The sequence below is a fragment of the Loxodonta africana genome, chromosome 9 (assembly GCF_030014295.1).
Source record: "Loxodonta africana isolate mLoxAfr1 chromosome 9, mLoxAfr1.hap2, whole genome shotgun sequence".
Classification (NCBI taxonomy): Eukaryota; Metazoa; Chordata; class Mammalia; order Proboscidea; family Elephantidae; genus Loxodonta; species Loxodonta africana.
The window spans coordinates 65,701,170-65,716,072 of NC_087350.1; the positions used below are offsets into that span (position 1 = coordinate 65,701,170).

At 38.5% G+C, this 14,903-nt stretch overlaps 2 protein-coding genes across 3 annotated transcripts in view; one reads left to right on the top strand and one right to left on the bottom strand.

Annotated features, from left to right (window-relative positions):
• The window catches only part of SHOC1 (shortage in chiasmata 1), an 83,100-nt gene extending 76,164 nt beyond the window's left edge, over window positions 1–6,936 (top strand). Inside the window, 2 exon segments of the mRNA XM_003407806.3 lie at window positions 169–1,120; window positions 6,666–6,936. Coding sequence (XP_003407854.2) covers window positions 169–1,120; window positions 6,666–6,766 — 1,053 coding nt within the window. The 3' untranslated portion in view covers window positions 6,767–6,936.
• Window positions 6,937–9,118: 2,182 nt separating this feature from the next.
• Window positions 9,119–14,891, bottom strand: GNG10 (G protein subunit gamma 10). 2 transcript variants are annotated; one of them, XM_064291613.1, is made up of 3 exons: window positions 14,760–14,891; window positions 10,997–11,128; window positions 9,119–10,034 (listed from the first exon to the last, which is right to left on the bottom strand). In XM_064291613.1, the coding sequence occupies exons 1-2, from the start codon at window positions 14,838–14,840 to the stop codon at window positions 11,003–11,005; spliced, it is 207 nt and encodes a 68-aa protein (XP_064147683.1). In that variant the 5' UTR covers window positions 14,841–14,891; the 3' UTR covers window positions 9,119–10,034; window positions 10,997–11,002. The 2 variants fall into 2 exon arrangements, with proteins under 2 accessions (XP_064147683.1, XP_023400823.1); XM_023545055.2 differs by having other exon boundaries at window positions 9,119–10,037; window positions 14,760–14,890.
• Between the last annotated feature and the right edge of the window lie 12 nt (window positions 14,892–14,903).

The window sequence follows — 14,903 nt, forward strand, 5'->3', positions numbered from 1 at the left end:
GCCTATGCATAAACTTCCTCAGTGAGATTATATACCTCAATAGACTATATTTACCTTCTTTCCATATATATAACCTAGTGCCATATATAGGCATCATAATTTATATTTACTGACTGATGTTTGTATTGTATTATTATGTAGTATTTATTAATTTTTTTTTTTTTTTAGCATTTTTGTGGCATCACTTCCTTATTCCAGATTAATTCTTCTTCCGTCACAAAATCACCTCAAATTTCATCACCTCCAGAAAAGAGCAATCGGACTAGTACTTTCATTTCTCAGAATTCAGCTTCTGGTTCTTCAAACTCAGTCATTCAAGAACATAATGAATCTTACCAATATTCAGACCTAGGAGAGACAGTAAAGGAAGACACAAATACTATTTCTAATTATAGCTCTTCCCTTATGGGACTAAGGGGAATGCCACGCATTTTACCATCTGTGCATTCTTACAGTCAGACTAGCTACCGGAGTGACTCTAGTTGTAACCGAAACACAGTACAGAATAGTTCTTTTCTAATTAATACAGAATCAAGAAAAGCGACTTGTCATTCCTTTCTAAACCAGAATGATTCAGAGTCAGATGTCTTTGGTCTGGGTCTAACACAAAGGAATTGTGAAACCAGAATACCACCAACTTGTACTCGTAAGAGAGTTGCCCCTAATTTTATAAATTATCAGAAAAAGGAAACACATGAAGCAAAAGCATCCAAAAATAAAGAAGTTTCTTCTCCTATGTATTCACTAGAGGGCTCTCAAGCTCCTGTTCCTTGGAACTTTAAGAAAAACGTACGGGAACGGAATCACGCATTCAACTTACAATATGGTGCACGTGACAAATGGTACTCTCAGAAAGGTAATTTATTCACTAGTCAGCAAAAATATTCATTGGATGAGTTAGAAGACTTCACATATGAAAGTTCAAATGCTGGTACTAAAAAGACTTTCTGGAGAGAATTACCATCTGCCCCCAATTTGGATTTATTTTGTTCTTCTGATTCTAATGTAAATCAAAAGGAATTTGACAGCCTATATTTCTGCCAAAGAGCTGGAAGATGTTTAGGACAGAAGAGGTACCCTGAAGCTTCATCCAATGCAGGAGACAAGGAAACATCAACAGGTAACACTATCCAATAGTTGCTGGAACTATTCTAAATTTAATTTAAAAAGATGGAACCATCATCACATTTTTAAAAAAAGTTTTTTTTTTTTCTTTTTTAAATTTGTTTTACTACACTTAAAAAACTCTCCTGAATAACTTTTGGTTCAAAGAGAAAATCAGAACTCTAATTTAGACTTTTAAGGAAATAAATGCTATGCCAGAACTGTTTTACTTAATTTTATCATTTCTGCATGTTATGTGTGTGGGTGCATTATTTGCAGAAAAAAAAAAATACAGTAATACATCAAATCCTTGTAGCTTTAAATGTGCTAAGCATTGTGCTTAAGAAATTAAAAATACAGAACAAATCTAAGCAGAAGGCTAAAGGCGGTAAAGATTAAACAGAGAAATTAGTGAATTAGAAAATTAGTCTTTGTGGGGCAGGGATATTTAGTTGGCTAACATTTATTGAGAGCTTATTATGTGCCAGGCACCATTCTAAGCCCTTTATGTGAATTGTTTAATTCCAACAACCCTACTAAATAGGTACTACTATTATCTCCATTTTACAATGTATGTTTTTTAGGTTTCTGAACATTTAATCATATGAACTTTAAATAATAATATTTTATTTTTTCCTTTTTAGTAGTTATAACGTTTCTTTGTGTCTCATCTCTTATTGCATTGACCAGAGCATCCAGACACAATATTAAGTTCGAACAGGCCTACAGAGTTGATCTACTATGACAGGGGTGAGGAGGTGGGGGAGCGGGAGAGTAAGCTTAAGCTACAAGGCTCTTGTTTTGTATAGGCCCTTTGAGAGGCCTGGGAGGCGCCTAGGCAATCTTGTACTTTTTTTTTTTTTTTAAATAGTTTCTTGAGTTTTTGGTGAAAGTTTATACAGCAAGTTAGGTTACCATTTAACAATTTCTGTACACATTGTTCAGGGACATTGGTTACATTTTCAACATTGTGTCAACATTCTCCGTATTTCCATTCCAGTTGTTCCGCTTCCAGTAATCCAGCTTCCCTGCCTTGCCCCTCTCCACACCGCCCCCTCCCCCCGCCCCTGACCTTCTCATCTATGCTTTAGGGTAAATGTTGACTATTTGGTCTCATATAGATGGTTTTTTTTAAAAAAAGAAGCACGCTACTCATGGGTGATACTGTTTATGAGCCAGTCTGTTATTTAACTGAAAAGTGACCTCAGGGAGCAGTTTGAATTCAAAGTTTAAAGGGTATCTGAGGGCAATAGTCTCAGAGTTTCTACTAGTCTCTACCGGTCCAGCAAATCTGGCCTTTTTTTAAAAAATAAATATTACAATTTTGTTCTACAATTTTCTCCCATTCTACTGGGGACTATCTATTGTGTCCCTGGTCAGAGCAGTGGGTAGTGGTAGCTGGGCACCATCTAGTTCTTCTGGTCTCTGGATAGATGAGACCATGGTTCAGGTAGGCAGTTAGTCCTGTAGACTAAATACTCTTTTTTTAAAAAAAGAACCTCCAAAATTATATAAGCTCCAGGCCTCTTAAACCTGGATTTGCTCCATTTAATAGTCATAACTTGTTTTGTTCCTGATTTTAATGAGTATTCCATCCCTAGGAGCCCTGGTGGCACAGTGGTTAAAGCACTCGGCTGCTAAGCAAAAGGTCAGTGATTCAAACCTACCAGCTGCTCCATGGGATAAAGATGTGGCAGTCTGCTTCCGTAAAGATTATAGCCTTGGAGACCCTATGGGTCAGTTCTACTCTGTCCTACAGGGTCACTATGAGTCAGAATCAATCAACTTGATGGCAGCAGGTTTGGTTTTTGGGTATTCCATCCCTACATTTATAAGAGATTTTGTGAGGAATAGATGCTGAATTTTATTCAAACACTTTTTAGCATTGAAATTAGGGAAAATCAAAGGTTTTCTCCATTGACTTATGATGTCAAGTATATATTTAAAAGTTTACTAATATTAAATAATCTTTGCATTTCTGTGATAAGCCTAATTATTTTTGAGGGATTATTCTTTTAACATGCTATTGAATATGGTTAATATTTTTTCACAATTTTTATATCTACCTTCATAATGAAACTGGTCTATTGTGTTCTTAATTTGTGCTTTGGCAAATTTTGACGTAAAGGTCACGCCAGCTTCATAAAATGAGTTGGATGAAAATTCCATCTTTTTTACACTCTAGAGCAAATTAATACTGTTTTTTTTTATTGCTATATATTTTTTAATATACGGCACTCCAATATGTAAGATAATCTCATTTTCTCAATGAGAAGTTCCCAGGAATTATTTTTTTAACAAATTTAAATATTTAGGCTTTTAGATATAAACAAAATAGTCAAATATCTATTTATATTTTTATTTATTAATTTAGTTATAAATACGTATTTTAAATCACATATTATATAATATGTCAGTTTAGAAATACTGTTTTTTCCACCCTTACATTCCATAAAACAATTTTATTCAAGCAAACATGAATCTTTGATGCCAGTATCTTCATTAGCAGTATGGCAACTTTTGACTTACTTCCTGTGGTTTTCCATAGTACATATTATTTCCAAATGTGTTAAGACTGAAAATTTTTTAAAAATTCATATTGATATAGTCCTAGAAAATTTATCCAAAGCCATTGATATAACCTCAAGATAATTTTCCATTTGTTCTGTAGGTACGTATTTCTGATCTCTGTAATTACCTGGAAACCCTGGTGGCTTAGTGGTTAAGAGCTACAGCTGCTAACCAAAAAGACTGGCAGTTTGAATCTACCAGATGCTCCTTGGAAACCCTATGGGGCAGTTCTACTCTGTCTTTTAGGGTCGCTATGAGTCAGAATTGACTTGACAGCAACGGGTTTGGGTTTTTGTTTTTGGTATAATTACCTATTATATTGGTTTTTAAACTTGATTATAATGTCATCCAACTATTGCAATTATGAGGTTATAGCCCCAGGAATAATTACTGGAAGTGTTCTAAATATTTTAACTAACCTCTCTTTTTATTGATGTCATAACTGACCTCTATAAGCATCCAGATCCAGCACATTTGAGGCTAATGTGTCTTCCTTAAATAATATGGTCATATAAAGTTAAGTCCCTTCATGATCACCACATTATAGCTCAGAATAAATTCCACCACATTACAAGTTTGAGTTAAGAAAAGCTTCATTAGGGGAAACTTAAAAAGCAAGTGTTTTAAAAATGAACATACTGGAGGCTGTGAAGTGGAAGCTGACTATAAGTTTCTAACACCATTTTTTAATGTGGTGTTCTAATTCTTAGTTTTTTCTGGTTAACCTGTTATTATAATTTTAATTTTTTCTTTGAACCAAGACTAGGTGCCGTGTACCATTTTTACAAGTTCTTAGTGAAGACCATTTGCAGCAGAGCACTGACCAGATTCTGTTCTAATGGCATGGTCAACAGACGTTTATTACTCACAGAATAAACAGGACAGGGATGAGCAGAACAGCAAACATCCTCATCAGCCAAGTCTCCCCGAGGTTAGGCTCCCATCCAAGGGTATAATGTTACTTTGCATTCATGCACACCCCACATTATGTCTTGGGGTAAGAATGCAGAAGCCTGTCTCTCCCAGGGTTACTATATCAGCAACCAGCCATGTCCACGTGCCATATAGCGTGTACACAGAACGAGTAGTGGAAAGCGGTAATAAATGGTAAAAGTGGTAATAAAAATGGAAGGCCCCCTGTGGGCAATGGACATTACTTATTGCCCTGTTCGAGTGGGGTGACCATCTCCTGATGACTGTTATAGACTTACTGGCATCAGGGAACAGTCCCTCCTCCTTCACTCCTCTAACAGATTTAACAGAGTTCTGGGTTTCTTCAGAGGGCAATCATCTCCCCCTAAGGCGCATACTTTACTGTGTGTCCATTAGTAGCTATTATGCCCATTAGTAGCTATGGAGACAATGTGGGGCGGGGCGGGGGAGTGTAATAATAGTAGAGCACACTGGCTGCACCCATCAGTAGGGTTTTTTTTAATCCAAATAGCCATCTTTTTTTTTTGAATAATTTTTATTGTGCTTTAAGTGAAAGTTTACAAATCAAGTCAGTCAAATATCCATCTCTTGAATTTTATTATTTCTAATTTAACTCCATTCTAGTCAGTTTATTACTTATTCTTTCCATTTATTCATAATGAAGCCTTCTCCACATTGGGAAATATGTACAGAATTTTGATCATACTCTCTAAAATGCTAGCCATCTCTTCAAGAGTGATTTAATCTGTGAATCTACTTGAGACACTTTGCATTAACTAATTTGGGATTCGTGGGTACTTTATATCGAATAACATGTGGATACCCTTCCTAATAAGTAGAAATTATTAAGTTGGTGCAAAGGATAAATTCATTTCATGGGAACGCTTTCTGGCAGATTTTTAAAAAAAATAAGAAGAATTTTTAGAATTGGCTGTGGGAGATTAGTAGCAAGAAAAAAAATGGTAGTTGCCATCATTTTGCTAGCTTGAAATCCGCCACGGTAGGAGTATTTACACCACAGAAATTTGCAGATGTTATAAATCAGGCCTCTCCCAACTGGCTGTCAGAGATCTGATTGTTAGACATTTACCAGCACACTACTGGTGCCAGTCCAGGTTCTCCCATGGCTTCACAGGGAAGGACAAGAGTCCTATCCTCATTAACATTTCTTGTGTTTTATCTGATTATTCATGTGTATAACCATATTCCTCAACTGGAGTTCAAGATCCATTTTCCAGACATGATTTTTAACACATAACCCCTCACAGAAAATCAGAAATATGTCCTTGGTGAAAATGATCTCCCACGGATCAGAGGGTATATGCTCATGAGAATAATAGCCAAAACCAAGAAAAAGAAAGCTGCAGTCAGGATTGGGACTGCAAACTTAGAAAGAAGGAGAGAAAAGAAGGAAAGGAAGGAGGGAGGGGGAGAGACAAAGAGAAGAAAGGAAGAGGGAAAGAAGGAAGGAAGAAAACAAGGAAAAAAGTGAGGGAAGGAGGGGAGAGAAACTGACAGAATGCCATGCACTCTCACCACACAGAAACAGGCTTCTTCCTACAGTAAATACATACAGATCAGGCAATATGTCTTTGTTTTAGGCTCAGAATCACCCAGGGTGAGCCTCAGACTTGTATCTTAATTAACGAGGGCTTATTGGAAACCTTCAGGAACCAGGAAACCCTGTCTGAGTTGCTTTCCAATCCATTTTGGATGATTTTACTCAAAAATACTAGAACTGGATGGTACTTTAGTGTAGCTTCCTCATTTCACAGAAGAGAAAATTGAAATCCAGACAGATTTAACTATTTGTTGAAGGCATGAACTATAAAAATGTGTACTTAATAATTTTTTAATTGGACCATTAGTTATGGGTGCATTAATGTTAAAAAATGTAATAATGTAATTTTTAGTCATTACTTTATCAGTTTAGAAACGTTAACACTTTGTAGATAAGTGATTAAGACAGGATCTCCTTCAATAAATGAAAAAAATAAAATAGGTATACTTTATTATTATCAGCAATGAAACGATTTTCGTTTTTCTCCTTTTAACAGGTTTCATGTACTCACAAGTACCACAATTCAAAAAACGACGTCTAGTGTATGAAAAAGTCCCTGGTAGACTGGATGGACAAACTCGTCTGAGGTTTTTTTGAAAGAGGGAAGGAACAGTGCTTACACGCCCTATTCTACTGCTTTTAATGACAACCCAGTACAAAAGCTATTTAGATTTGCTCATACATTAAAGAAAGTGCAATTATTTTTAGATATTCTGAGTGTTCTGTATTAAGTTTTTATATGTACTGTGCCCCAGAGTTTGTATTCTTATAAGTAAAATATTCTTATTTACCAATTAGTATAATAATTGTCATAAGAATCAAAATGTCTTCCAGATTCACCTAAATATCACAAGCCTTTTAAATTAGCCTCTATTACAGGTTCTTTAAATCAGTCTGATTTTTTGAGTCAAAAAGTGAAGATGACCACAGTCAACCCTCCAGCACCAAGAAAGTTAAAACCTAGGGTGAAGCTGAGTTAGAGAACTTCCAATTTAAAGTGCTGTCTTCCATAAACAAAAGAGGTTATTTGTAACCTACATAATAGAAAAAAGGTCTGCTTTCCTAACACACAAAGAATTCCTATAAGTTGATAGGACAAACACAACCTAATAGAAAAAAGAGCAAAATATATGATTAGACATTGTCTTAGTTATCTGGTGCTGCTTTAACAGAAATACCTTAAGTGGATGGCTTTAACAAAAATAAATTTATTCTCTCATAGTCTAGTAGGCTACATGTCCGAATTCAGGGCATCAGCTCCAGGGAAAGGGTTTCTCTCTCTCTGGGCTCTGGAGGAAGGTCCTTGTCATCAGTCTTTCCCTGGACTAGGAGCTTCTCTGCACAGGAACCCTGGGTCCAAAGGATGTGCTCTGCTCCTGGCACTACTTTCTTAGTGGTATGAGGTCCCTATGTCTCACTGCTCCCTTCTCTCTTTTATATCTCAGAAGGGATTGGCTTAAGACACTAATCTTGTAGATCTCATCCTAATCTATCTCATTAACATCATAGTGATAGGATGTACAATACATAGGGAAATCACATCAAATGACAAAATGGTGGACAATCACACAATACTGGGAATCATGGCATAGCCAAATTAACACATTTTTGGGGGACACAATTCAATCTATGACAGACGTATTTCACAGAAGAAACAAAAATAGCCAGTAAACATTTGAAACAATCTTCACTCTTATTATACAAATGCAAATTAAAACAGTAAGTTACTGTTTTTTCACCTATTGGATTGTAAAAATTTTTTTTTAATTCATAATATCCAGTGTTGGCATGTTGGAGAAAAGAACAGTTTCCTATATTGTTGGTACTTTTTTGGAAGACGCTTTGTTAACATCTACCAAAATACAAAATGTACGTATCTTTCGATCCAACAGTTAACGTATCTAGGAATGTCCTAAAGAATTATTCAATTACACAATGATATATATTGTAGTATAATTTGTAATAGGTAAAAATTGTAGACAACGTGACGAGTAGACAACATTGTGATAGCATTTTGCTGTTGAATTGTAGGAGTTCTTTATATATTCTGAATATTAAACCTTTATCGGATCTATAGTTCCCAAATGTTTTCTCCCATTCTGTCAGTTGTCTTTTCACTTTCTTGATAAGGTGCTTTAATGCACAAAAACTTTTCATTTTGCTGAAATCCAGTTTATCTCTTTTTTCTTTTGTTGTTCATGCTTTTGGTGCCATATCTAAGAATCTACTATCCAAAACAAGGTCTTGACATTTTACTCCTATGTTTTCTTCTAATAGTTTCTTGGTTTTACTTCTCATATTTAGGTTGTTAATTTTCATATATGGTGTGTGGTATTGGTCCAACTTCATTCTTTTATATGTGTGTACCATCCATTACTTTTATTTTGCTAATGTAGTGGATTGAAATTATTACTAAATAGGAGGAATTCAGATCACTTAGATTTGGAAGTTTAGTTGCTGCAAGTTAAGGGAATTCCAAATCTAATGGCTTGTATTTTTTCTGCTATTGCAACACTGCTCATGTTCAAAGATATTTTCATTTATTTATTATGGGTTTAGGTATAGCTATTTCAAAGAGAAGGAGCCCTGTTGGCACAGTGGTTAAGTGCTTGGCTGCTAACCATAAAGGGCAGCAGTTCAAACTCACCATCTGCTCTGCCGGAGAAAAGACCTGCCAACCTGCTCCTGGAAGATTACAGCCTAGGAAACCCTACAGCTCTATTCTACCCTATAGGGTAGATATGAATCGGAATCAACTCGACAGCACACAACAACAAACAGACATTTCACAGAGCTGTGTTGCCAGTAATTAAGATATTTATGTATACATCTATTTTTTCAGGACATTTAACAAAATTCTACAAGAACAAAAATTTTACCTCCCCCTTTCAGCACTCAATCTCACAAGCAGAAATTCATGAAGCCGTAAGACAAAAATCAGACACAAGATTTTCTGTCATAGAAAATGATGAATTAAGCAGAAATTTTATTTCCAAGCCCTTCACAGATTATCACAAAGTACCTTTTTAAAAGTATCCCAAATCAAATCAAAGGCACATCATCAAAACAAAACACTTGTGACATTAAAAATACTTTTAGGTTGTAATATTTTTCATATTTTTAACCATTTGCAACATTCTGCAGGTCACATTTTAAACATTTTTTTAAAGACATGAAATAATATTTTTTTTAAGTTTAAGGACAACCAAAAAGTCCATGAACTTGAAAAAACAGCAGCCAAATCTGCTTCATACACAAGAGCAACCTAATACCCAACACAGCATAAATGTTTCCACACATGTTTGCTAAGAAACAGCCCCCAATTTCAGTGTTAAAAATAAACCAGTCTTCTCATTTAGAAAAATCAAGGCATCAATTAATTAGTAAAGCCAAATTTTATACTTGTTTATTTAGAAATTGTAAATTCATGAGAAAAGAAATTTTGTTATGGTATAAAAATCTTAGGAACAAATTATATTTAATAAGCAAAAATGTTTTCTTCTTAAAATGTAAATACGTGGTAAATAAAACATACATGGTATTCCAGGTATAGAAACAACAGTAATTCACTTATGAAAAAGGTGTCTTTTGGTATGTTTGGTGGTAAGATTTTTGTTTACCTTAAGTGTAAAGCACTTCACCAAAAGAACCAGGCCATTATTATTTAAAGGTCTGCTCCTTCACCCAGTTTCCTTTTTTGAGCAGAAACACATCAATTTCTGTGGAATTTTGGCTATAGGACTAGGCCACAAGAAAGGTCACAAATATCTAAAAGTTGTTTGGCTAGAGAAAAATGTTTTCTTGGAACTTGGAGACAGTCATTCATCACTTTGTACTTGAAGGCATTCCTCAGCGAACTTCTTCCCTACTGGAAAAAGAGTTTGGTAGGTTTTTAGTTCAGTAAGATTTATTCATATAATTAACTAGTCATCATTTCATAGGGCATTTCAGTGTTCTCAAAATAGAAAGTGACAGGTTAACAAAAAAATCCAACCCACACCATTGAATAAATAGCACCAACGAAAGTGCTTTGTAAAAAGAAAAATGCTATGTTAACGTAAGACTGATGTTTTAACACCACAAATGTGGACATTTTCCATTAGAAGGTATGACAGTGAGATTACTTCCTCCTTCTAGATGTGAACAAGTTCCTTTTGCAACTATGTGACAAAGAACCTAAGGCAAAGCTTACTGTATGAACATCCCTTAGAACACATACCATATTTCAAAAAGACTCCAATAACCTATGCTCTTGCACCATTAAAAAAAAAAAAAAGTATTTGAATACCTGAAATTTCTAATAAGCCATCAGCGAAGTGTTCCCATTTCAATAATCAACTTTTAAAGGCCTTTTAACCCTACTCTCACTTTTCCTCCATTAAAACACAGAGATATATTCTGAAAGCCTTTAAGAAAGAAATCAGAGCTGGTAGTAGGAACCAGTCTTCCCCTCTGGGGTGTCCTTAGTCCCAAGAGGAAGAATTCACTCGATAGCACCAAATAGCAAATCGCGATCCTGGGATGGTGAGGGGTAGGATTAAGGTCAAGAAATTACTACCAGGCAGCACAAAGAGCTCAAGTACACCGAGAATATTAATATCTCATGAATTAATACCAAAAAGAATTGTGACTCTCCTAATTAGAAGTATCCTACAGGCATGGTAACAACAGATGACAGCTACCCTTCAGGGAAGGTTGTATATTTTGCTGTTCTTTGTTTTAGTTCCCCCAAGAATGGTAAATACTCTAAACTCAGTTGCCCCAATCCTTTGGGAAGCCCAGTGATAATGCCATGGCCCCCAAATGGCATGGTATATCATCACTTACTAGTCTTCAGAATAAAGCACAGGATCTGGGCTCCCGGAAGGGGTTGCTTCCTGCTGGAACACCAATCAGCAGGGCATCCTTGCAGGCATTCTGCATGCAGTACTGTTGAAGCTCTGCAGCCGCCTGAGAGACCTGAAACAAAGGGACGACAGCTTGACACTGCTCAGTCGGATCCCTCTGACAGTCATGTGATCTGAAAATGATCATACGACCTGATAAAGGTCACAATTCTTGGCAACCTTCAAAAGACCCTTTTTGCTGAAAGTTCTAATAACTGAACTCCAAAAATGAAAGGTTGAAATTTTTATGAACTTTAATTTAGACATTCTTTATTTAACACTGGTAAGAAAAAAAAGCATCTTTGATCCGTTTAGAATCCTAGTTTTGAGATTGAATTGGTGAAGAAATAGCTCATTCCAGGTGTTCCTTTACAAATTTGCAAGTATATAAAGCATGCATATCCAGATTTGCCACGTGAGCAAGCTGTTTTAATGCTTACAAGGCATTAACAACCTGTGTTAGGCAGACGATACAACCTTGCTTGCTTAAAATGAAGAGGAGTTGAAGCACTGATGAAGATCGAGAACTACAGCCTTCAGTATGGATTACACCTCCCCATAAAGAAAACAAAAATCCTCACAACTGGACCAATAGGCGACATCAAGACAAACGGAAAAGACTGAAGTTGTCAAAGATTTCTAAAATGGATCCACAATCAACACCCATGGAAGCAGCAGTAAAGAAATCAAATGACATATTGTATTGAGAAAATCTGCTGCAAAAGACCTCTTTAATGTGTTAAAAAGCAAAGGTGTCACTTTAAGGACTAAGGTGCACCTGACCCAAGCTACGGTGTTTTCAAATGCCTTATATGCATGCAACAGCTGGACAATGAATAAGAAGACCAAAGAAGAACTGAATGCATGCAACAGCTACACAATGAATAAGAAGACTGAAGAACTGATGCCTTTGTATTACGGTGTTGGCAAAGAATACTGAAAGTACCATGGACTGCCAAAAGAACAAACAAATCTGTCTTGGAAGAAGTACCACCAGAATACTACTTAGAGGCAAGGATGGCGAGACTTCACATCACATGCTTTGGACATGTTATCAGGAGGGGCCAGTCCGTGGAGAAGGACATCATGCTTGGTAAAGCAGAGGGTCAGCAAAAGTTAGGAAGACCCACAGTGAGATGGATTGACACGGTGGCTGCAACAAGGAGCTCAAGCATGATTGTGAGGATGGTGCAGGACCGGGCAGTGTTTCATTCTGTTGTACATAGGGTCACTGTGAGTTGGAACCAACTCGATGGCACCAAACAACAACAAAGTCTGTCACAGAGAAGACATCTCTGGGTGTGCTGAGCGCTTCCAACACTGAGCCATGCAATGAGGCAGACCAGCCCCTCGAATGCTGTGGATCCTGTAAGGTGCTGCCTGAAAGAAGCCTTGCCAAGCATCCCAAACCATACGACCATGAGTATACCCTCCAAATGAGCTTATTATCTGTGACTTTGAACAATTAAATTATTTGGGTTTCAGTTTTATCACCTATAGGGCGTATTTTTAAAAAGTAGATAAGAATATATTCCCTAGCTACCTCACAAGGTAGGCAGGCATCAGGCTCATAGTTTTCTTTTCCATCTCAGGTCCCAGCATTCATCTTGAACATTTTCAACAACCCTAGTTTCAGTTTCCTGACCTTTTCTCCCCCAAACATTCTCCTCAATGCCAACAGCCACAGCGAATGTCTGTAACTGCTGCAGTTCTGAAATTTTACACTCCAGTATGCTACTTCCTGATCACAATGTCTCCTACCAGTCCAGAGTGCTGAGTCCTTTATTCTCTCACTACACGGGCTCTTTGATCTCATGGCATCTCTATGCCCTGGCTCCTCCCTTTTTGTTTTGCCCATCACCTCCTCCTGGCTATAATTCCTTCTCTATCCAGCCTAGGTTCAGCCTCTTTCTGGCCAGATGTTTGCCCCTCACCCCCATCTCCACCTTACTGGCATTCCTCCCCTGCTAACCCAACTACCTGGATTAACTAACATTCACCTTTACCACTCAGATTTCTGGGTGCCCAAATGCTGCTGGAGGAGAAAAAAAAAATCCCAAGTAGAGCTATCGGTCTCTGATCCAACAGTAGCTGGGTCTTCAGAATCATAATGGATCTGTGTACGTGCCTAGATGATTCCTGCTCTCATTCCCAACAGCACTATCCCCAAATTTCCACTCTTAAAACTCCATTAGCTCTCTTCCCCTCCCCTAGAGGAAAACTTGGCCCCCTCTTTCACAAAGAAAATAATCATCATACAAGTCCCTGAGCCCATACCTAGTAACACCTATCTTTACACACACCTTTCCTCTTGTTTAGGAAGACATCCCTCCAATCCCATGCTTCCACCAACCCCTGTGTCCTTTACCTTCATGTCTCCTTCCCCATTTGTTTCTTCCCTGACCTAAAAATAGGGTTTCTTCCTTCCTCTCAACCTAGAAACATGGCCTTTCATTTCTTAAATTTAGAAGTTTCCCCCCCTTTTGAACCAGATTTATTACAAAAAAAAAAAGTCTATCTGATTACAATCTAGGTTCTACTTCTACTACTACATTGCCACTGAAACCTCTCTGCATTCCTTAACTCTCTATTCCCTTACCTTGTTTTATAGCTTTCATATCATTTATCTGAAATTATTTCACTTATTGGTTAATTTGCTTATTGTTTACCTTTTCCACTAGAATCATCCTATTCCCAGTACCTAGAATAGTGTCGGGTACATAGAAAAGGCACTACTGAGGTACGTAGACTATAACAACAGTGATTCATCCATACATATATACATACACTCTACAAATAATGCTATACTGGTTGCTAAACACAATTATACAACAGATACCTTTTGGCCAACGGACTAGACACTGGACATGGTAAGTCCTCAATTGTTTTAAATCCCTGCTTTCTTGCTTCACTAACCCTGCTTTCTCTGGGCTCCTTTTCCCCGTTTTGGCTGGTCCCTGTGCTCCATGTTCTGGCATCTTCACATAATACACCTCCCTCCCCTCAATACATTTTAATTACCCTTTCAGCCTTGTTCTCTAATCTGAATTTCAGGCCATACAGCCAAAACCCCCCTGGACATCTCTCGAAGTTCATATATCCAAAGCTGAATTCATCATTCCTCCAAAACTGCTCTCCCTCCTCTCCACCTCAGCGAATGGCACCGCCATTCATCCCGTCACCACTCCAGAAACCAAGCATCGTTTCTCCCCCCTCTCCTCCTCATCCTATCAATCCGTCACCAACTCCTGCCCCATTAATCGCTTCCCCATCTCCGGACTCCAGCCTCCAGCACCAGCCGAGCCCAGGCCACCAGCATGTCACTTGCATCACTGGTCTGCTCTCGTTCGTCCTGCTCCCCTCCGTACACTGTCCACGCCACAATCACGGTAAGGGAACGTCCCCGGGTACTCTCTGTCGGGGACATCCTCGCGGGACGGGTCCGTCTCCCGGGGGATCACCAGCCCTGACCTCCCCCGGAGCCTCCCGATCCCGGGTCGGCCCCGCACGGGCGCCCATCGTGCCGCGCACCACGTCCGACCCGGGAGCCTCCAGCCGGCGCAGGCCCAGCTGCGAGCCAGGCCGCTCGAAGGCCCGGCCCTCCCAGCCACTTCCGCTCAGGGCCCGCGGCCTCCTCCTCTCACGCGCCTCGGACGGCGGTTTCCGCGCAGCCGAGGAGAAGGCGCTTCCCGGCCGGCGCTCACCTTGATCCTTTCCACGCCGGCCTCCAGCTTGAGCTGCTCCACCAGGCGCTGCAGGGCGCTCACGCTGGGCCCGGAAGACATGGCGGCGGCGGCGGCGGCGGCGGCGCTCGGCTCCGAGGGTGGGTGTGCGGGGCTGGGCCTGAC